Below are 24759 nucleotides of genomic sequence, written 5' to 3' on the forward strand. Positions count from 1 at the left end.
CATGCATCCCCCTCTGACGGACACGTCAGTCATGATTTCACACCCTCTTTAACCATGCATCCCCCTCTGACAGACACGTCAGTCATTATTTCACACACTCTTTAACCATGCATCCCCCTCTGACAGACACGTCAGTCATTATTTCACACCCTCTTTAACCATGCATCCCTCCTCTGACGGACTCGTCAGTCATGATTTCACACACTCTTTAACCATGCATCCCTCCTCTGACGGACTCGTCAGTCATGATTTCACACACTCTTTAACCATGCATCCCCCTCTGACAGACACGTCAGTCATTATTTCACACCCTCTTTAACCATGCATACCTCCTCTGACGGACTCGTCAGTCATGATTTCACACACTCTTTAACCATGCATCCCCCTCTGACGGACACGTCAGTCATGATTTCACACCCTCTTTAACCATGCATCCCCCTCTGACAGACACGTCAGTCATTATTTCACACACTCTTTAACCATGCATCCCCCTCTGACAGACACGTCAGTCATTATTTCACACACTCTTTAACCATGCATCCCTCCTCTGACGGACTCGTCAGTCATGATTTCACACACTCTTTAACCATGCATCCCCCTCTGACGGACACGTCAGTCATGATTTCACACCCTCTTTAACCATGCATCCCCCTCTGACAGACACGTCAGTCATTATTTCACACACTCTTTAACCATGCATCCCCCTCTGACAGACACGTCAGTCATTATTTCACACCCTCTTTAACCATGCATCCCTCCTCTGACGGACTCGTCAGTCATGATTTCACACACTCTTTAACCATGCATCCCCCTCTGACAGACACGTCAGTCATTATTTCGCACCCTCTTTAACCATGCATCCCTCCTCTGACGGACTCGTCAGTCATGATTTCACACACTCTTTAACCATGCGTCCCCCTCTGACAGACACGTCAGTCATTATTTCGCACCCTCTGTAACCATGCATCCCCCTCTGACAGACACGTCAGTCATTATTTCACACACTCTTTAACCATGGATCCCCCTCTGACAGACACGTCAGTCATTATTTCACACTCTTTAACCATGCATCCCCCTCTGACAGACACGTCAGTCATTATTTCACACCCTCTTTAACCATGCACCCCCCTCTGACGGACTCTTCAGTCATTATTTCACACCCTCTTTAACCATGCATCCCCCTCTGACGGACTCTTCAGTCATTATTTCACACCCTCTTTAAACATGCATCCCCCTCTGACGGACACGTCAGTCATTATTTCACACCCTCTTTCCATGCATCCCCCTCTGACGGACACGTCAGTCATGATTTCACACCCTCTTTAACCATGCATCCCCCTCTGACAGACACGTCAGTCATTATTTCACACCCTCTTTAACCATGCATCCCCCTCTGACAGACACGTCAGTCATTATTTCACACACTCTTTAACCATGCATCCCCCTCTGACAGACACGTCAGTCATTATTTCACACCCTCTTTAACCATGCATCCCTCCTCTGACGGACTCGTCAGTCATGATTTCACACACTCTTTAACCATGCATCCCCCTCTGACAGACACGTCAGTCATGATTTCACACACTCTTTAACCATGGATCCTCCTCTGACAGACACGTCAGTCATTATTTCACACTCTTTAACCATGCATCCCCCCTCTGACGGACACGTCAGTCATTATTTCACACACTCTTTAACCATGCATCCCCCCTCTGACGGACACGTCAGTCATTATTTCACACCCTCTTTAACCATGCATCCCCCTCTGACGGACTCGTCAGTCATTATTTCACACTCTTTAACCATGCATCCCCCTCTGACGGACTCGTCAGTCAGGATTTTACACACACTTTAACCATGCGCCCCCCTCTGACAGACACGTCAGTCATGATTTCACACACTCTTTAACCGTGCATCCCCCTCTGACAGACACGTCAGTCATTATTTCACACCCTCTTTAACCATGGATCCTCCTCTGACAGACACGTCAGTCATTATTTCACACCCTCTTTCCATGCATCCCCCTCTGACAGACACGTCAGTCATTATTTTACACCCTCCTTAACCATGCATCCCCCTCTGACGGACTCGTCAGTCATTATTTCACACACTCTTTAACCATGCATCCCCCTCTGACAGACACGTCAGTCATTATTTCACACACTCTTTAACCGTGCATCCCCCTCTGACAGACACATCAGTCATTATTTCACACCCTCTTTAACCATGGATCCTCCTCTGACAGACACGTCAGTCATTATTTCACACTCTTTAACCATGCATCCCCCTCTGACGGACACGTCAGTCATTATTTCACACACTCTTTAACCGTGCATCCCCCTCTGACAGACACGTCAGTCATTATTTCACACCCTCTTTAACCATGGATCCTCCTCTGACAGACACGTCAGTCATTATTTCACACCCTCTTTAACCATGCATCCCCCTCTGACAGACACGTCAGTCATTATTTCACACCCTCTTTAACCATGCATCCCCCTCTGAGAGACTCGTCAGTCATTATTTCACACCCTCTTTAACCATGCATCCCCCTCTGACAGACACGTCAGTCATTATTTCACACTCTTTAACCATGCATCCCCCTCTGACGGACTCTTCAGTCATTATTTCACACACTCTTTAACCATGGATCCCCCTCTGACAGACACGTCAGTCATTATTTCACACTCTTTAACCGTGCATCCCCCTCTGACAGACACGTCAGTCATTATTTCACACCCTCTTTAACCATGGATCCTCCTCTGACGGACTCATCAGTCATTATTTCACACCCTCTTTAACCAGGCACCCCCCTCTGACTGACACGTCAGTCATTATTTCGCACCCTCTTTAACCATGCATCCCCCTCTGACGGACTCGTCAGTCAGGATTTTACACACTCTTTAACCATGCATCCCCCTCTGACGGACTCGTCAGTCATTATTTCACACTCTTTAACCATGCATCCCCCTCTGACGGACTCGTCAGTCAGGATTTTACACACACTTTAACCATGCACCCCCCTCTGACGGACTCGTCAGTCATTATTTCACACACTCTTTAACCATGCATCCCTCCTCTGACTGACTCGTCAGTCATTATTTCACACCCTCTTTAACCATGCACCCCCCTCTGACGGACTCGTCAGTCATTATTTCACACACTCTTTAACCATGCATCCCTCCTCTGACTGACTCGTCAGTCATTATTTCACACCCTCTTTAACCATGGATCCTCCTCTGACAGACACGTCAGTCATTATTTTACACACACTTTAACCATGCATCCCCCTCTGACGGACTCTTCAGTCATTATTTCACACCCTCTTTCCATGCATCCCACTCTGCCGGACTCATCAGTCATTATTTCACACCCTCTTTCCATGCACCCCCCTCTGACTGACACGTCAGTCATTATTTCACCCTCTTTCCATGCATCCCCCTCTGACGGACTCGTCAGTCATTATTTCACACACTCTTTAACCATGCACCCCCCTCTGACTGACACGTCAGTCATTATTTCGCACCCTCTTTAACCATGCATCCCCCTCTGACTGACTCGTCAGTCATTATTTCACACCCTCTTTAACCATGCATCCCCCTCGGACGGACTCGTCAGTCAGGATTTTACACACTCTTTAACCATGCATCCCCCTCTGACGGACTCATCAGTCATTATTTCACACCCTCTTTAACCAGGCACCCCCCTCTGACTGACACGTCAGTCATTATTTCGCACCCTCTTTAACCATGCATCCCCCTCTGACTGACTCGTCAGTCATTATTTCACACCCTCTTTAACCATGGATCCCCCTCTGACAGACACGTCAGTCATTATTTCGCAGCCTCTTTAACCGTGCATCCCCCTCTGACAGACACGTCAGTCATTATTTCACACCCTCTTTAACCATGCACCCCCCTCTGACTGACACGTCAGTCATGATTTCACACACTCTTTAACCATGCATCCCCCTCTGACTGACTCGTCAGTCATTATTTCAAACCCTCTTTAATCATGCATCCCCCCCTCTGACAGACACGTCAGTCATTATTTCGCACCCTCTTTAACCATGCACCCCCCTCTGACTGACACGTCAGTCATTATTTCGCACCCTCTTTAACCATGCACCCCCCTCTGACTGACACGTCAGTCATTATTTCGCACCCTCTTTAACCATGCATCCCCCTCTGACGGACTCTTCAGTCATTATTTCACACCCTCTTTCCATGCATCCCCCTCTGACGGACTCTTCAGTCATTATTTCACACCCTCTTTAACCATGCACCCCCCTCTGACTGACACGTCAGTCATTATTTCACCCTCTTTCCATGCATCCCCCTCTGACGGACTCGTCAGTCATTATTTCACACACTCTTTAACCATGCATCCCCCCTCTGACGGACACGTCAGTCATTATTTCACACACTCTTTAACCATGCATCCCCCCTCTGACGGACACGTCAGTCATTATTTCACACACTCTTTAACCATGGATCCTCCTCTGACAGACACGTCAGTCATTATTTCACACACTCTTTAACCATGCATCCCCCTCTGACGGACTCGTCAGTCATTATTTCACACCCTCTTTAACCAGGCATCCCCCTCTGACAGACACGTCAGTCATTATTTCGCACCCTCTGTAACCATGCATCCCCCTCTGACAGACACGTCAGTCATTATTTCACACACTCTTTAACCATGGATCCCCCTCTGACAGACACGTCAGTCATTATTTCACACTCTTTAACCATGGATCCCCCTCTGACAGACTCGTCAGTCATTATTTCACACTCTTTAACCATGCATCCCTCCTCTGACAGACACGTCAGTCATTATTTCACACCCTCTTTAACCATGCACCCCCCCTCTGACGGACTCTTCCGTCATTATTTCGCACCCTCCTTAACCATGCATCCCCCTCTGACGGACTCGTCAGTCATTATTTCACACACTCTTTAACCATGGATCCCCCTCTGACAGACACGTCAGTCATTATTTCACACCCTCTTTATCCATGCATCCCCCTCTGACGGACTCTTCAGTCATTATTTCACACTCTTTAACCATGCATCCCTCCTCTGACAGACACGTCAGTCATTATTTCACACCCTCTTTAACCATGCACCCCCCTCTGACGGACTCTTCAGTCATTATTTCACACCCTCTTTAACCATGCATCCCCCTCTGACGGACTCTTCAGTCATTATTTCACACCCTCTTTAACCATGCATCCCCCTCTGACGGACTCTTCAGTCATTATTTCACACCCTCTTTCCATGCATCCCCCTCTGACGGACACGTCAGTCATGATTTCACACCCTCTTTAACCATGCATCCCCCTCTGACAGACACGTCAGTCATTATTTCACACACTCTTTAACCATGCATCCCCCTCTGACAGACACGTCAGTCATTATTTCACACCCTCTTTAACCATGCATCCCTCCTCTGACGGACTCGTCAGTCATGATTTCACACACTCTTTAACCATGCATCCCTCCTCTGACGGACTCGTCAGTCATGATTTCACACACTCTTTAACCATGCATCCCCCTCTGACAGACACGTCAGTCATTATTTCACACCCTCTTTAACCATGCATACCTCCTCTGACGGACTCGTCAGTCATGATTTCACACACTCTTTAACCATGCATCCCCCTCTGACGGACACGTCAGTCATGATTTCACACCCTCTTTAACCATGCATCCCCCTCTGACAGACACGTCAGTCATTATTTCACACACTCTTTAACCATGCATCCCCCTCTGACAGACACGTCAGTCATTATTTCACACACTCTTTAACCATGCATCCCTCCTCTGACGGACTCGTCAGTCATGATTTCACACACTCTTTAACCATGCATCCCCCTCTGACGGACACGTCAGTCATGATTTCACACCCTCTTTAACCATGCATCCCCCTCTGACAGACACGTCAGTCATTATTTCACACACTCTTTAACCATGCATCCCCCTCTGACAGACACGTCAGTCATTATTTCACACCCTCTTTAACCATGCATCCCTCCTCTGACGGACTCGTCAGTCATGATTTCACACACTCTTTAACCATGCATCCCCCTCTGACAGACACGTCAGTCATTATTTCGCACCCTCTTTAACCATGCATCCCTCCTCTGACGGACTCGTCAGTCATGATTTCACACACTCTTTAACCATGCGTCCCCCTCTGACAGACACGTCAGTCATTATTTCGCACCCTCTGTAACCATGCATCCCCCTCTGACAGACACGTCAGTCATTATTTCACACACTCTTTAACCATGGATCCCCCTCTGACAGACACGTCAGTCATTATTTCACACTCTTTAACCATGCATCCCCCTCTGACAGACACGTCAGTCATTATTTCACACCCTCTTTAACCATGCACCCCCCTCTGACGGACTCTTCAGTCATTATTTCACACCCTCTTTAACCATGCATCCCCCTCTGACGGACTCTTCAGTCATTATTTCACACCCTCTTTAAACATGCATCCCCCTCTGACGGACACGTCAGTCATTATTTCACACCCTCTTTCCATGCATCCCCCTCTGACGGACACGTCAGTCATGATTTCACACCCTCTTTAACCATGCATCCCCCTCTGACAGACACGTCAGTCATTATTTCACACCCTCTTTAACCATGCATCCCCCTCTGACAGACACGTCAGTCATTATTTCACACACTCTTTAACCATGCATCCCCCTCTGACAGACACGTCAGTCATTATTTCACACCCTCTTTAACCATGCATCCCTCCTCTGACGGACTCGTCAGTCATGATTTCACACACTCTTTAACCATGCATCCCCCTCTGACAGACACGTCAGTCATGATTTCACACACTCTTTAACCATGGATCCTCCTCTGACAGACACGTCAGTCATTATTTCACACTCTTTAACCATGCATCCCCCCTCTGACGGACACGTCAGTCATTATTTCACACACTCTTTAACCATGCATCCCCCCTCTGACGGACACGTCAGTCATTATTTCACACCCTCTTTAACCATGCATCCCCCTCTGACGGACTCGTCAGTCATTATTTCACACTCTTTAACCATGCATCCCCCTCTGACGGACTCGTCAGTCAGGATTTTACACACACTTTAACCATGCGCCCCCCTCTGACAGACACGTCAGTCATGATTTCACACACTCTTTAACCGTGCATCCCCCTCTGACAGACACGTCAGTCATTATTTCACACCCTCTTTAACCATGGATCCTCCTCTGACAGACACGTCAGTCATTATTTCACACCCTCTTTCCATGCATCCCCCTCTGACAGACACGTCAGTCATTATTTTACACCCTCCTTAACCATGCATCCCCCTCTGACGGACTCGTCAGTCATTATTTCACACACTCTTTAACCATGCATCCCCCTCTGACAGACACGTCAGTCATTATTTCACACACTCTTTAACCGTGCATCCCCCTCTGACAGACACATCAGTCATTATTTCACACCCTCTTTAACCATGGATCCTCCTCTGACAGACACGTCAGTCATTATTTCACACTCTTTAACCATGCATCCCCCTCTGACGGACACGTCAGTCATTATTTCACACACTCTTTAACCGTGCATCCCCCTCTGACAGACACGTCAGTCATTATTTCACACCCTCTTTAACCATGGATCCTCCTCTGACAGACACGTCAGTCATTATTTCACACCCTCTTTAACCATGCATCCCCCTCTGACAGACACGTCAGTCATTATTTCACACCCTCTTTAACCATGCATCCCCCTCTGAGAGACTCGTCAGTCATTATTTCACACCCTCTTTAACCATGCATCCCCCTCTGACAGACACGTCAGTCATTATTTCACACTCTTTAACCATGCATCCCCCTCTGACGGACTCTTCAGTCATTATTTCACACACTCTTTAACCATGGATCCCCCTCTGACAGACACGTCAGTCATTATTTCACACTCTTTAACCGTGCATCCCCCTCTGACAGACACGTCAGTCATTATTTCACACCCTCTTTAACCATGGATCCTCCTCTGACGGACTCATCAGTCATTATTTCACACCCTCTTTAACCAGGCACCCCCCTCTGACTGACACGTCAGTCATTATTTCGCACCCTCTTTAACCATGCATCCCCCTCTGACGGACTCGTCAGTCAGGATTTTACACACTCTTTAACCATGCATCCCCCTCTGACGGACTCGTCAGTCATTATTTCACACTCTTTAACCATGCATCCCCCTCTGACGGACTCGTCAGTCAGGATTTTACACACACTTTAACCATGCACCCCCCTCTGACGGACTCGTCAGTCATTATTTCACACACTCTTTAACCATGCATCCCTCCTCTGACTGACTCGTCAGTCATTATTTCACACCCTCTTTAACCATGCACCCCCCTCTGACGGACTCGTCAGTCATTATTTTACACACTCTTTAACCATGCATCCCTCCTCTGACTGACTCGTCAGTCATTATTTCACACCCTCTTTAACCATGGATCCTCCTCTGACAGACACGTCAGTCATTATTTTACACACACTTTAACCATGCATCCCCCTCTGACGGACTCTTCAGTCATTATTTCACACCCTCTTTCCATGCATCCCACTCTGCCGGACTCATCAGTCATTATTTCACACCCTCTTTCCATGCACCCCCCTCTGACTGACACGTCAGTCATTATTTCACCCTCTTTCCATGCATCCCCCTCTGACGGACTCGTCAGTCATTATTTCACACACTCTTTAACCATGCACCCCCCTCTGACTGACACGTCAGTCATTATTTCGCACCCTCTTTAACCATGCATCCCCCTCTGACTGACTCGTCAGTCATTATTTCACACCCTCTTTAACCATGCATCCCCCTCGGACGGACTCGTCAGTCAGGATTTTACACACTCTTTAACCATGCATCCCCCTCTGACGGACTCATCAGTCATTATTTCACACCCTCTTTAACCAGGCACCCCCCTCTGACTGACACGTCAGTCATTATTTCGCACCCTCTTTAACCATGCATCCCCCTCTGACTGACTCGTCAGTCATTATTTCACACCCTCTTTAACCATGGATCCCCCTCTGACAGACACGTCAGTCATTATTTCGCAGCCTCTTTAACCGTGCATCCCCCTCTGACAGACACGTCAGTCATTATTTCACACCCTCTTTAACCATGCACCCCCCTCTGACTGACACGTCAGTCATGATTTCACACACTCTTTAACCATGCATCCCCCTCTGACTGACTCGTCAGTCATTATTTCAAACCCTCTTTAATCATGCATCCCCCCCTCTGACAGACACGTCAGTCATTATTTCGCACCCTCTTTAACCATGCACCCCCCTCTGACTGACACGTCAGTCATTATTTCGCACCCTCTTTAACCATGCACCCCCCTCTGACTGACTCGTCAGTCATTATTTCACACCCTCTTTAACCATGCACCCCCCTCTGACGGACTCGTCAGTCATTATTTCACACACTCTTTAACCATGCATCCCTCCTCTGACTGACTCGTCAGTCATTATTTCACACCCTCTTTAACCATGGATCCTCCTCTGACAGACACGTCAGTCATTATTTTACACACACTTTAACCATGCATCCCCCTCTGACGGACTCTTCAGTCATTATTTCACACCCTCTTTCCATGCATCCCACTCTGCCGGACTCATCAGTCATTATTTCACACCCTCTTTCCATGCACCCCCCTCTGACTGACACGTCAGTCATTATTTCACCCTCTTTCCATGCATCCCCCTCTGACGGACTCGTCAGTCATTATTTCACACACTCTTTAACCATGCACCCCCCTCTGACTGACACGTCAGTCATTATTTCGCACCCTCTTTAACCATGCATCCCCCTCTGACTGACTCGTCAGTCATTATTTCACACCCTCTTTAACCATGCATCCCCCTCGGACGGACTCGTCAGTCAGGATTTTACACACTCTTTAACCATGCATCCCCCTCTGACGGACTCATCAGTCATTATTTCACACCCTCTTTAACCATGCACCCCCCTCTGACTGACACGTCAGTCATTATTTCACCCTCTTTCCATGCATCCCCCTCTGACGGACTCGTCAGTCATTATTTCACACACTCTTTAACCATGCATCCCCCCTCTGACGGACACGTCAGTCATTATTTCACACACTCTTTAACCATGCATCCCCCCTCTGACGGACACGTCAGTCATTATTTCACACACTCTTTAACCATGGATCCTCCTCTGACAGACACGTCAGTCATTATTTCACACACTCTTTAACCATGCATCCCCCTCTGACGGACTCGTCAGTCATTATTTCACACCCTCTTTAACCATGCACCCCCCTCTGACAGACACGTCAGTCATTATTTCACACCCTCTTTAACCATGGATCCTCCTCTGACAGACTCGTCAGTCATTATTTCACACACTCTTTAACCATGCACCCCCTCTGACTGACTCGTCAGTCATTATTTCACACCCTCTTTCCATGCACCCCCCTCTGACTGACACGTCAGTCATTATTTCACCCTCTTTCCATGCATCCCCCTCTGACGGACTCGTCAGTCATTATTTCACACCCTCTTTAACCATGCACCCCCCTCTGACAGACACGTCAGTCATTATTTCACACCCTCTTTAACCATGGATCCTCCTCTGACAGACACGTCAGTCATTATTTCACACACTCTTTAACCATGCATCCCCCTCTGACGGACTCGTCAGTCATTATTTCACACCCTCTTTAACCATGCACCCCCCTCTGACAGACACGTCAGTCATTATTTCACACCCTCTTTAACCATGGATCCTCCTCTGACAGACTCGTCAGTCATTATTTCACACACTCTTTAACCATGCACCCCCTCTGACTGACTCGTCAGTCATTATTTCACACCCTCTTTCCATGCACCCCCCTCTGACTGACACGTCAGTCATTATTTCACCCTCTTTCCATGCATCCCCCTCTGACGGACTCGTCAGTCATTATTTCACACCCTCTTTAACCATGCACCCCCCTCTGACAGACACGTCAGTCATTATTTCACACCCTCTTTAACCATGGATCCTCCTCTGACAGACTCGTCAGTCATTATTTCACACACTCTTTAACCATGCATCCCCCCTCTGACGGACACGTCAGTCATTATTTCGCACCCTCTTTAACCATGCATCCCTCCTCTGACTGACTCGTCAGTCATTATTTCACACCCTCTTTAACCATGCACCCCCCTCTGACTGACACGTCAGTCATTATTTCACACCCTCTTTCCATGCACCCCCCTCTGACTGACACGTCAGTCATTATTTCACCCTCTTTCCATGCATCCCCCTCTGACGGACTCGTCAGTCATTATTTCGCACCCTCTTTAACCATGGATCCTCCTCTGACAGACACGTCAGTCATTATTTCGCACCCTCTTTAACCATACATCCCCCTCTGACTGACTCGTCAGTCATTATTTCACACACTCTTTAACCATGCATCCCCCTCTGACGGACTCGTCAGTCATTATTTCACACACTCTTTAACCATGCACCCCCCTCTGACTGACACGTCAGTCATTATTTCGCACCCTCTTTAACCATGCATCCCCCTCTGACTGACTCGTCAGTCATTATTTCACACCCTCTTTAACCATGCATCCCCCTCTGACAGACACGTCAGTCATTATTTCGCACCCTCTTTAACCGTGCATCCCCCTCTGACAGACACGTCAGTCATTATTTCACACCCTCTTTAACAATGCACCCCCCTCTGACTGACACGTCAGTCATGATTTCACACACTCTTTAACCATGCATCCCCCTCTGACTGACTCGTCAGTCATTATTTCAAACCCTCTTTAATCATGCATCCCCCCCTCTGACAGACACGTCAGTCATTATTTCGCACCCTCTTTAACCATGCACCCCCCTCTGACTGACACGTCAGTCATTATTTCAAACCCTCTTTAACCATGGATCCTCCTCTGACAGACACGTCAGTCATTATTTCGCACCCTCTTTAACCATGCACCCCCCTCTGACTGACACGTCAGTCATTATTTCGCACCCTCTTTAACCATGCACCCCCCTCTGACTGACACGTCAGTCATTATTTCGCACCCTCTTTAACCATGCATCCCCCTCTGACGGACTCGTCAGTCATTATTTCACACACTCTTTAACCATGCATCCCCCCTCTGACGGACACGTCAGTCATTATTTCACACCCTCTTTAACCATGCACCCCCCTCTGACTGACACGTCAGTCATTATTTCGCACCCTCTTTAACCATGCACCCCCCTCTGACTGACACGTCAGTCATTATTTCGCACCCTCTTTAACCATGCATCCCCCTCTGACGGACTCGTCAGTCATTATTTCACACACTCTTTAACCATGCATCCCCCCTCTGACGGACACGTCAGTCATTATTTCGCACCCTCTTTAACCATGCATCCCCCTCTGACGGACTCGTCAGTCATTATTTCACACACTCTTTAACCATGGATCCTCCTCTGACAGACACGTCAGTCATTATTTCACACCCTCTTTCCATGCATCCCCCTCTGACGGACTCGTCAGTCATGATTTCACACCCTCTTTAACCATGCATCCCCCTCTGACGGACTCGTCAGTCATGATTTCACACCCTCTTTAACCATGCATCCCCCTCTGACGGACACGTCAGTCATTATTTCACACCCTCTTTAACCATGCACCCCCCTCTGACTGACACGTCAGTCATTATTTCGCACCCTCTTTAACCATGCATCCCTCCTCTGACAGACACGTCAGTCATTATTTCGCACCCTCTTTAACCATGCATCCCCCTCTGACTGACACGTCAGTCATTATTTCACACACTCTTTAACCATGCATCCCCCTCTGACTGACACGTCAGTCATTATTTCACACACTCTTTAACCATGCATCCCCATCTGACGGACTCGTCAGTCAGGATTTTACACACTCTTTAACCATGCATCCCCCTCTGACGGACTCTTCAGTCATTATTTCACACCCTCTTTCCATGCAACCCCCTCTGACGGACTCATCAGTCATTATTTCACACACTCTTTAACCATGCATCCCCCTCTGACGGACTCATCAGTCATTATTTCACACCCTCTTTCCATGCATCCCCCTCTGACGGACACGTCAGTCATTATTTCGCACCCTCTTTAACCATGCATCCCCCTCTGACGGACACGTCAGTCATTATTTCGCACCCTCTTTAACCATGCATCCCCCTCTGACTGACTCGTCAGTCATGATTTCACACACTCTTTAACCATGCATCCCTCCTCTGACTGAATCGTCAGTCATTATTTCACACCCTCTTTAACCATGGATCCTCCTCTGACAGACACGTCAGTCATTATTTCGCACCCTCTTTCCATGCATCCCCCTCTGACGGACTCGTCAGTCATTATTTCAAACCCTCTTTAATCATGCATCCCCCCCTCTGACTGACACGTCAGTCATTATTTCAAACCCTCTTTAACCATGGATCCTCCTCTGACAGACACGTCAGTCATTATTTCAAACCCTCTTTAATCATGCATCCCCCCCTCTGACAGACACCTCAGTCATTATTTCGCACCCTCTTTAACCATGCACCCCCCTCTGACTGACACGTCAGTCATTATTTCGCACCCTCTTTAACCATGCACCCCCCTCTGACTGACACGTCAGTCATTATTTCGCACCCTCTTTAACCCCTTAATTGCTGCCGTCGGCCAACGGTCGTCACGGCCACTACCTCCCCAGTGCTGCGCACGACCGTTGGACGTCCAGTTCAGCACTGGATAATGGACAGCGCAGCACTGGGGAGGTTTGTTTACAAGCTCTAAAGGGGTTAACCATGCATCCCCCTCTGACGGACTCGTCAGTCAGGATTTTACACACTCTTTAACCATGCATCCCCCTCTGACGGACTCTTCAGTCATTATTTCACACCCTCTTTAACCATGCACCCCCCTCTGACGGACACGTCAGTCATTATTTCACACCCTCTTTAACCATGCATCCCCCTCTGATGGACACGTCAGTCATTATTTCGCACCCTCTTTAACCATGCATCCCCCTCTGACAGACACCTCAGTCATTATTTCACACCCTCTTTAACCAGGCATCCCCCTCTGACAGACACGTCAGTCATTATTTCACACACTCTTTAACCATGGATCCTCCTCTGACAGACACGTCAGTCATTATTTCACACCCTCTTTAACCATGCATCCCTCCTCTGACGGACTCGTCAGTCATTATTTCACACTCTTTAACCATGCATCCCCCTCTGACAGACACGTCAGTCATTATTTCACACCCTCTTTAACCATGCACCCCCCTCTGACTGACACGTCAGTCATTATTTCGCACCCTCTTTAAACATGCATCCCCCTCTGACGGACACGTCAGTCATTATTTCACACCCTCTTTCCATGCATCCCCCTCTGACGGACTCGTCAGTCATGATTTCACACCCTCTTTAACCATGCACCCCCCTCTGACAGACACATCAGTCATTATTTCACACCCTCTTTCCATGCATCCCCCTCTGACGGACTCGTCAGTCATGATTTCACACCCTCTTTAACCATGCATCCCCCTCTGACAGACACGTCAGTCATTATTTCACACCCTCTTTCCATGCATCCCCCTCTGACGGACTTCTCTGAAAATCCATATAGGACATAAGTTAAAAACACCAAGTGTGCCACATTCTGTGCAGATCTATGAACTCGCACTTAACGTATAAACACATCAGGCGTTTCACATGCCCCTCTTTTACTCTGCCCTTTATCTAATATCACTGAAACCCCCGCATTGCCCTTGCCAACAGGCGCAAACTTTCATTCTGATTCACTAAACAAGAACAAATAGACCTTTTTTTTTTAATATCCTCCCATATCTGTGCCCCTCCTGAAGTATTTGCATGCAATGTAGGTACCAAGAACGGGCTCTGTGCCGAAAGATGTGCAAGGCCGTGAAATTAAGCCAAAGGTATTATCAAATCAAATCACTTTTGACCCACCTTCCCATAGACTTGCCCCTCCCCTTCAGATCTGCATGAAACCAGAAATACTTGCAGGGAGCTTGGCTTAAGGGCAGCCACCAACATGCTCACATATGCACTAACCTGCTCCAAAGTTGCTAGGCCATGAAAACATGTCATGCCACAGAGGACCAATCATGCGTAAGGTCAAACGACATGTAGATGCGTCAAAGTATGCCACCGTTTTAAAAAATAAACACTTTTGCCCCACGACGGACCGGTGCAAATGTCCAACACTAACAAGGATGCCAAACATCTCCCACATCCTGTGCAAACAATGCTAACCTTAGAGACAAATCAAAAAACACCTTTGCAACTTTCAAGTTAGCTTTATCTTCAAACCCTTCAGGACCATCCAACGTACATTTTAATGCTAATTTCTAAAAACCTACTGAACGAACTTTCACGAAAGGCAAAGCAAGTTTGGTGTGATGCTGTCTGTCTGTTTACCTGTAGCAGACAGCAAAGTTTCCGCTAAGAGTTAAAGTTGGAAACACTGCTCGTCTCTCTTCCCATTACTACACACCCATTCCCTGGACAGATCGAACCAGACTGGCCATGTCAATGGAAAAACTTGTTTTAATGTTAAAAAGCCAAGCCAAAAGGTATTAAATAACAGCGCCCATCTGTTATGCATCGGCTGCCAGCAACGTTTTACTTTAAATGTTTTAGTAAATCTTTATTACAAACATTTTTTTTCTCACCCTTGTGTTCACATGCATGCAACCACAACCCTGGCAGGCTTAAGTTTTACAATGACATTTGAAGTGCACATGTTGGCACAAGCAGACATTTGAATAGGTTTTAATAGAGTTTAAAAAATATCAAAGATGGTCACCATGGGATACGCACATATAGGTCTAGGTAGCTATTTTTGAATGGGTTGGAAGACCCATTTCAGAGGGGTCAGTGAAACACAAATTATTTCATGGTCCGTGTCAAATTTATTTATTTATTTATTAATGATATTTGTAGAGCGCGAACAATGGCCCTAGGGCGTCTCGGCGCTGAATTATCTGCGATATTTACTCCAATGAGGCAAAGGTCTGAGTTTTACTGATTAAACAGCCAGGTTTTTAACTGTTTGCGAAATGACCAAAGTGAAGTACTTGTTTTTATTGAGTGGGGCAAAGTGTTCCATAGTTTTGGGGCTGATACCAGGAACCTTCGGTCCCCCCAGGAAACCAATTTGGTGCGGGGAACCACTAGGTCATTGAGGGTAGATGAACGCAACAGTCTAGGGGGACAGTAGGGAACCAGATTGTGTGTGAGGAATGCAGGTCCTTGGTTATGCAAAGACTTGTACACAATACAGAGGGTTTTGAACTTTATCCTGTTTGTAATTGGTAACCAGTGTAGGTATCTAATGGTTTCTGTGGCGGACTGATATTTAGGGATTCTGCCCAAGAGCCTAGCTGCTGCATTCTGAACAACTTGCATTTTATTTATGACCCTTGCTTGTGCGTTTGTAAACAAAGCATTGCAATAGTCCAAGGTGGACAGTACCAGCGAGGTTACCAAGGTTTTACCGGCCGTTTCGGGGAGGAAGGGAAGGATTTTTTTTATGAGTCTTAGTTTGTGGAAGGCGGAGGAGGAAATTTGATTGGCGTGTGGGAGAAAGTTGAGATGGTCGTCAAAGATAACTCCCAAATTCCTCACTTTACTGGCGGGTTTAGGGGGGGGTCCAAGAGCCATAGGCCACCAGACAGAGGACCATTCTGGGGATAGTTGTCCAAAGATGACCACTTCCGTCTTGTCGGAATTGAGTTTTAGGCAATTGGAGGCCATCCAGTCCCCAATTGCCAACATGCCCTGTTTGAAGTTTTCGGCTATTTTATGGCCGTTATTTTTAATGGCAAGGACCAACTGCGTGTCGTCAGCGTAGGAGGTAAGGCTCATCCCATATGCTCGAATGATGTTGGCTAGGTCCGACACATAGATGTTAAAAAGTGTCGGACTTAGGGATGAGCCTTGAGGTACCCCACATGGCAGCGACAGATTAGATGATTGAAAGGGGCCCAGAGTGACAGCCTGAGTCCTGTCAGCCAGAAAAGATGCTAGCAGTTTCTTGGCTGTTTGTTGGATACCCATGTTTTCGACACGGTCGATCAGAATGGAGTGATCAACCGTGTCGAAAGCAGCCGACAAATCCAGCAGTATTAATACTGCTGTTCCACCAACGTCTCGGATGGATCTGATGTCGTCCGCATCTTTACTTAAGGCCGTCTCCGTCCCGTGAAATCGGCGGAAGCCGAATTGGGTCTCGTCGAGTAGATGGTGTTCCTCTATAAAGGCAGCCAGTTGTTGGTTCATAGCCTTTTCGACGATTTTTGCCAGGAATGGGAGGCAAGCAATACGGCGATAATTTTTCAGTTCGTCCATGTCAAGTTGTGGTTTCTTTAGTAGCGGTTTAAGCAGAGTTTCTTTTAAGGTGGCTGGATAAATACCTGTTATGAACATGGAATTGCATATGGAGGTGAAGGCGGGAAGGAGAGCATCAATGATGGGTGGAAGTATTTTGAACGGGCAGGGGTCGAGAGCAGAACCGGTTCTAATCGTGGAAATTATATCAGCCGTCTGAGAAATGGAAATGTCTAAAAACTGGGTAAGTGTAGGGCCAGTGTGATTTGGGGTAGTGATTATAGGACGGGAGTTGGTATTGTTTGAGAAAGCCGAAAAGATATCATTGACCTTCCTGAAAAAGAAATTGGCCAGGGCGTCGCAAATGGATTGGGAAGGGGGTGGGGTCAGGTTAAAAGAATAACCGGCTAAATGCTTGGTTGTGTCATAGAGTTCCTTAGTTGAGTTTTTGGCTGATTCAATCCTTTTGCTAAAGAACTTTTTCTTAGCGTCTCTAATCATTGTTTTGTACTTGGCCAACGTTTCCTTGTAGCGGCTTTTGGCACACGCAATCACAGTAACAGCCCAAATAAATAAACCACGGTCTATTGTTTCATTAACATTTTACAATTCTGATTCGTAGCCACTGTTTGCTTGACCATTCGGGTCAACAGTGTATCCCTTCTACAGACGAATGTCCTTTACACAGAACAAAGGGTATTTTTTCTAAAGCTGTTCGTTTTTCATCTCTTTTTCTACTGACAAATAAAAAAAGTATAGCTCAGTATTTCATTTTCTGTTCTCAAAAACTTATAGGTTCTAAAAAAAAGCCTACTACCACAAAATAAACACAATTTTTCAAGAAATATATACTGGATAATGTGCAATATGGTCAAACTTTGCCATGTTATGGTTCCAGTGAAGTTTACAAACAACTGAACCTTTGGGTTTGTGGTTCATAATTTCACCTGAATCCCACCCGACCACCCACCCTCCCCGAGCCTATTTTAGCCCCGGAGAGCCCATCCCCCGGGGCCGCTATCTTAATTTGGTTGGTGCCCACCTGGGGCACCCACAATCAACATGTTGGGGGCTGCAAGCTAAGTTCCCTGCATGATGCAGTAGCAGTTTTTGCTCCAGTCCGCATAAAGGAGCTATTTATGCTGCTCCCTCTCGGCGGGAGTAATATCTTGAGCTGTTTCCCTGCCCGCAGCAGTGTGGGCGGCAGTGAAACAGATCTCCAGTCTGCTCCCAGCCAACAGGAGCATTTTTAAAGCTCCCGCTGGCTTGGCCCAGACTTTGTGTTTGCTCCCGTTGGTCAGGAGTTTGAAAACTCTTCCTCCAGGCAGGAGCAAACACAAGTTTCCCTGCCTGCGTGGGTGTGGACAGGGAAATTGTTGTGCCCTGGGGTGCCGGGCACACCGGGACACAGTATGTGAACTGACTCTAGGGGATGGGGTACTGGGACAACTAAAGCCTTATGAAGGGGATGCATGCGGCCCCCTCCCTTTTATCAAAAGTCACAGCTCTGTAGGATGGGGTCCCCAGGGGATTTAAAGTCTCTTGGATGGGTTGGGGGTAGTGCGGCCCGCTCTCCTTACCTTAAAAAATACATTGGTCCCTGGGGGAAGTGGTCCCTGGGACAAATTCCCCTTCAATTATAAACCCAGCCTGGGCTCAAAAGTGGGCAAAGGGAGATATGCGCTAATCATGCCCGGCACCACTGTTTTTGTTTTTACCATGCTCCCATGGGATGTTAGCAAAAACTGGTATCCTTTCCCAGGTTCCAGGGGTATAAACCACCACTTGGTGTAACAGTTTATCCTTTACTTATCCTCTTCAGGGCTCTCCTGCTGTAATAGTACATCCTCTTATTACCATCTCATCCTTTTTGAGGTACCAGTGGCATAGCCCCTTGTAATGATGCATCAGTTTCTTCTCCTATTATTCTCCCACATGTCCTAATGGTATGCACCTCCAACTGCTGTAATGGTTTATCCTTTTCTTCCTCTATTGCTCCCCACCCCCAATGGTATACACCCCCTCCTGCTGTAATGGTTTATCCTTTTCTTCCTCTGTTAATCTCCACCCCTTCTGCTATGGTGGTTTACTTTCTTCTTCCTCTGTTATCCTCCCCTTGGTCCCAGCGGTGTGGACCCCCTCCTCCTATAATGGTTTGGCCTCTCCTCCATGTTGTGCTACTTGAGGTCCCAGGGGTATAGTCTCTCCGGCTATAATGGTTTCCCCTCTTCTTCATCTGTCATTCTCCCTCAGGTCCCAGTGGTACAGACCCCCCTCCTGGTATAATGGTTTATCCTCTTCCTCCTCAGTTGTCCCCTCAGTGGTCCATCTTTCCAGCCCCCCTGCTCCTCACCTCCGCCCCCCCTGCTCCCTTGGTTCAGCCCCCCCGCGCCCCCCGTGCCTCGGTCTCGTTGGTTCCGCCCCCTGCTCCTCACCTCCGCCCCCGGCCGCTCCGGCTCTCCGGGTCCCCGAAGCCCCCGTGCAGGATGTACCAGGCCAGCCTCCCGAAGCCCGGCGGGCACGGCTTCCGGGACGCCGCCCCGCCCGCTGCCATTGGCCCCCCGGACCCCGTGCCCCCGCCCCTCTGCCCTGCCATTGGCCCCCCGAACCCGATGACCCCGCCCCGCCGCCCTGATTTGCAGCCCGCCGCCCGGGAAAAGGGAAATAGAACGCGGGCCCATGGTTGCCATGGAGACGGGGCACGCGCCGCGCCAGCGTCTCTGGAGGCGTCGAGCGGACATGGAAGAAAGACAGCGTGATGGAGGAAGGACTAGAGCTTCTGACTACACGGGCAGAAACATGGAAAACGGACTAGACCTTCTGAGTACGCGGGCAGAAACATGGAAAACGGACTAGACCTTCTGAGTACGCGGGCAGAAACATGGAAAACGGACTAGACCTTCTGACTACACGGGCAGAAACATGGAAAACGGACTAGACCTTCTGACTACACGGGCAGAAACATGGAAAACGGACTAGACTTTCTTGTAATGTTGGGGGCCCTGGGCCCTCATTGCTGGAAAGGACTGACGCAGACACAGCAGAGGCACCCCCGCATGGTCGCACCGCCCGGATCCCTATAACTTCAGACCACACCAGTCTGTTTTATGGAAGAATTAAGGCCGCAGTTTATTCGGCATTATCACTTACAAGCGATCCTTTACACGCCATTATTTCCGTCTGGCGACTCTGCGTCCTTCCACCATTCTTGGAAATATTATAATATAAGTTTTATATTATAATATTTCCAAGAATGATATTGTGAAATATATTTGAAGGGCTGTGTGTGAAGAATTGCCATTTGACAAAGAGATTTGTGTAAACCCCAACAGAACCATTGTTTTGTATATATCTCTTCAAACACCGGCAGTCCTCACCTCAGTGTGTTCCCTCTCTCTATGACCGGTGCTAGGTTTCGCTGCCGCTGGGGGAGAGAGGTGCAGGCTTCATGGATTACAGGTAGGGTCTTAATTTGGCAGAGGCTTTTTGAGGAAGGAGTTGCTTTGTGAGGAAGGAGTTGGGGGGGGAAACTCGTTCCCTCGGTGCCCCTCGCAGCTGGCCTCAGTCTTCACAGGCTGCTCAGGGGGTTTGGTGCTGCAGCCTGCCACTCTGTCTCCTTTGCGGTGAGTTTCTCCTTCCTCCCCGCAGCAGCCTCGCATACCACACGCGGCCCGGTGGGGGAGGAGCGTCGGCCTTGCAGTGCTGCGTGTCCGGCTGCTCCTGTCGCCCTCCTTCGAGCGCTGTCCCTGGGGTCACTGCTCCTCCAAGTTGCCCCACCTTACTCGCGCTGCGGAGTGAGCTCCGATGGTCCTGCTGGTTAGGCTGCGCAGAGGGGGTTTGCGCTGCTCGTACCTGCTGTGGGTCGGGCGCTATTCTTCCTCGCTTCTCCCACCCGCAGCCGCTTCTCAGCTCATGCGCTGCGGTGGGGGCAGGAGTCGGTTCTGCAGTGCGGGGGACAGGGTGCGCTGACGGCAGGCCGCGGGTGGGCTCCGCTGGCTCTGCTCACGTATGGGGCACAGTGTTCACCGTCGCAGCGGGTGGGCTCCGCTTTATTCGTGCCTCCTGCCCGATCCTTTCACCCTCGCCGCGGCAGCTTCGCTACACACATGTTGCGCGGCGGGGGACAGGAGGCGCTGAGGGCAGGCCGCGGGTGGGCTCCGCTGGCCTTGCTGTCTGTCCCAGGGTTATTTTCGGCTACGTTGCGCCCGGCAAGGCGCGCTGGTCATGCGGGTGGACACCGCTTTTGATACCGTAACGGGGGTCGCTTTAGGCTTGCGCGGCCCCCCTCCGCTCACCTTCGGCTGGCTTCCTTCACGCGGGTGGGCTCCGCGGAGGTCATAGCATTCGGCTAGGCGCTGTGAGCATGCGGGTGGGCTCCGCATCCGTCACCACACGGTGGGGCCTCATTGGCGGCCTACGCGGGTGGGCTCCGGTCGGTCCGCTCCTTCCTGGGCACTTCGGGCCGCGCCTCCACATGGCGCGCGGTTGCGGCCGGCACAGGTGGGCTCTGGTCGGTCCGCTGTACTTTCTCCTCAAGCCGGGAGGCTCACGCTGGGCATGGAGGTGCGGGGTGAGCTCCCGGTCACCTCCTTATGGGTTTTCAGGCCCGGGGCACAGCACACGCCCCGCGGGCCTCTCGGCGGCCGGCGCCGCTTTCCCCAGGGGTGCCCTGCACATGGGCAGTTCCCTTCTTCATTCCGGGGTTTTTCTTCTTGTAAATGCGGCACGCGTGGCTAGCGTCTGCCCTCCTCGTCGCCAATGTAATGTTGGGGGCCCTGGGCCCTCATTGCTGGAAAGGACTGACGCAGACACAGTCAGCTACTGGGTACAACTGGCCCAGAGCACATGGGCTCGGCCCCTTTTATTAAAGCTGTGTCACCTGACCAGTGACATCAGTGGTGGGTGGGTGTTTAGTGTAGGGCATACAGAAACACTAGACTGCTGACTGTGACTCTGGGTCACCACACTTCTGACTACACGGCAGAAACATGAACAAGCATTTACAATGCAATGGTCTCGGCAATATTATAGGTAGAGCTATTGGTATTGCTTTTTTTATCCCTAAATAAATGTCATTGTTATTTCTGTTGGCATTAGCGTAATATTTTGCATATGTGATACCTATTGCATTAGCAGAGAGAGAGTGAGGTAGTGAGATAGAGAGAGTGAGGTAGTGAGATAGAGAGAGTGAGGTAGTGAGATAGAGAGAGTGAGGTAGTGAGATAGAGAGAGTGAGGTAGTGAGATAGAGAGAGTGAGGTAGTGAGAGAGAGTGAGGTAGTGAGAGAGAGTGAGGTAGAGAGAGAGAGTGAGGTAGAGAGAGAGAGTGAGGTAGTGAGAGAGAGTGAGGTAGAGAGAGAGAGTGAGGTAGTGAGAGAGAGTGAGGTAGTGAGAGAGAGTGAGTGAGGTATTGAAACAGTGATGTAGTGAGGGAGAAAGATGTTGTGAGGTAGTCATATGTAAGCAGAGAGTGATGTTGTGATGTAGTGAGATAGAGAGTGAGGTAGTGAAAGAGACAGTGAAAGTGAGTTAGTGAGATAGAAAGAATGAGGTAGAGAGATAGAGAGTGAGTGAGTTAGAGAAAGAGAGAGTGAAGTTGTGATGTTGTGAGATAGAGAGTGAGGTAGTGAGAGAGTGAGGTAGTAATGTTTTTAGAGAGAGAAGTTGTGAGATAGTGAGGTAGTGATATAGAGGGGAGTAGTGATGTATAGAGAGTTATGTAGTGAGAGAGAGTGAGGTAGATAGAGAGTGAGGTAGTGAGAGACAAAGAGTGAGTTAGTGAGGGAGAGGGATTTTGTGAGGTAGTGAGATAGAAACAGTGAGTGATGTTGTGACATAGTGAGATAGAGAAAGATTGAGGTAGTGAAAGAGAGAGTGAAAGTGACTTAGTGAGATAGAAAGAGAGAGAGTGAGATAGAGAGTGACGTAGTGAGTTGGAGAGAGAGAGTGAAGTTGTGAGGTAGTGAGATAGAGTGAGTTAGCGAGAGAGTGATGTAGTGAATTTTTGAGGGAGTGAGTTGTGTTATAGTGAGGTAGTGAGAGTGATATGGAAATAGATAGAGTGATGTTAGGGAGAGAGTTAGGGAGAGAGAGAGAGTGAGATAGTGTTATAGATATATTTTGAGTAGTGATGTAGTGAGAGTTTTTTTTGTGAGAGAGTGAAGTAGATAGAGAGTGAGGTAGTGAGAGATAGAGAGAGTGAGGTAGTGAAAGAATGAGGTAGTGAGGGTGAGAGTTGTTGTGATGTATTGAGATAGAAACAGAGAGTGATGTTGTGAAGTAGTGAGCTAGAGAGAGAGTGAGGTAGTGAATGAGAGAGTGAAAGTGAGTTGGTGTATTTGAGAGAGAGAGAGTGAGGTAGTGAGATAGAGAGAGAGTGAAGTTGTGAGGTAGTGAGAGAGTGATGTAGTGAACTTTAGAGAGAGTCTGTCGTGATATAGTGAGGTAGTGAGAGAGAGATAGTGAGATAGAAATAGATAGAGCGAGGTAGTGATGTAGAGAGAGTGAGGTAGTGAGATAGAGAGAGAGTGAAGTAGTGAGTTAGAGAGAGAGAGTGAAGTTGTAAGGTAGTGAGAGAGTGATGTAGTGAAGTTTTGAGAGAGTGTGTCGTGATATAGTGAGGTAGTGAGAGTGAGATAGTGAGATAGAAATAGATGAACAACTTCGTGCACAGTAGTCCACACGGGTGCAGGGAGACGCCACGAGCCATGTTGGACCTAGAAAAGAGAGAAAAAACATTAGATTAGTAAAATCGAAAAGATAGCTTACCTCAAACTGCAAAAGAGCCGCATATCGGAACCACTCCGTGCACAGCGGTGCACATCGCTGCAGGGAGACGCCACGGGCCATGTTGGACCTAGAAAAGAGAGAATTAAATTAAGATTAGCAAAAAAAACCAAAATGGCTTACCTCTAAACGAAAACAACAACAACATACATACCCGTCTGAACAACTTCGTGCACAGTAGTGCATACGGCTGCAGGGAGACGCCACGAGCCATGTTGAACCTAGAAAAGAGAGAAAAAACATGAGATTAGTAAAATCGAAAAGATAGCTTACCTCAAACTGCAAAAGAGCCGCATATCGGAACCACTCCGTGCACAGCGGTGCACATCGCTGCAGGGAAACGCCACGGGCCATGTTGGACCTAGAAATGAGAGAATAAACATAAGATTAGCAGAAAAAAAACAAAATGGCTTACTCTAAACGAAAACAACAACAACATACATACCCGCCTGAACAACTTCGTGCACAGTAGTGCACACGGCTGTAGGGAGATGCCACGAGCCATGTTGGACCTAGAAAAGAGAGAAAAAACATTAGATTAGTAAAATCGAAAA

General features: G+C 48.4%; 1 protein-coding gene across 7 annotated transcripts in view; it reads right to left on the reverse strand.

The window, feature by feature from the left end:
- ODF2 (outer dense fiber of sperm tails 2) overlaps window positions 1–19978 on the reverse strand; it is a 306180-nt gene extending 286202 nt beyond the window's left edge. For 6 of the 7 annotated variants that reach the window (XM_078646615.1, XM_078646614.1, XM_078646612.1 and 3 more), the window contains exon 1: window positions 19856–19978. In XM_078646615.1, the coding sequence (XP_078502741.1) occupies window positions 19856–19974 (119 nt within the window). In that variant the 5' untranslated portion in view covers window positions 19975–19978. Of the gene's footprint in view, window positions 1–19690; window positions 19711–19855 lie in introns of those variants that run through there. The other variant, XM_078646610.1, reaches the window with a different exon arrangement.
- Window positions 19979–24759: the final 4781 nt, after the last annotated feature.

The sequence above is a fragment of the Lissotriton helveticus genome, chromosome 5_2, assembly GCF_964261635.1.
Source record: "Lissotriton helveticus chromosome 5_2, aLisHel1.1, whole genome shotgun sequence".
In the NCBI taxonomy this organism is placed as follows: Eukaryota; Metazoa; Chordata; class Amphibia; order Caudata; family Salamandridae; genus Lissotriton; species Lissotriton helveticus.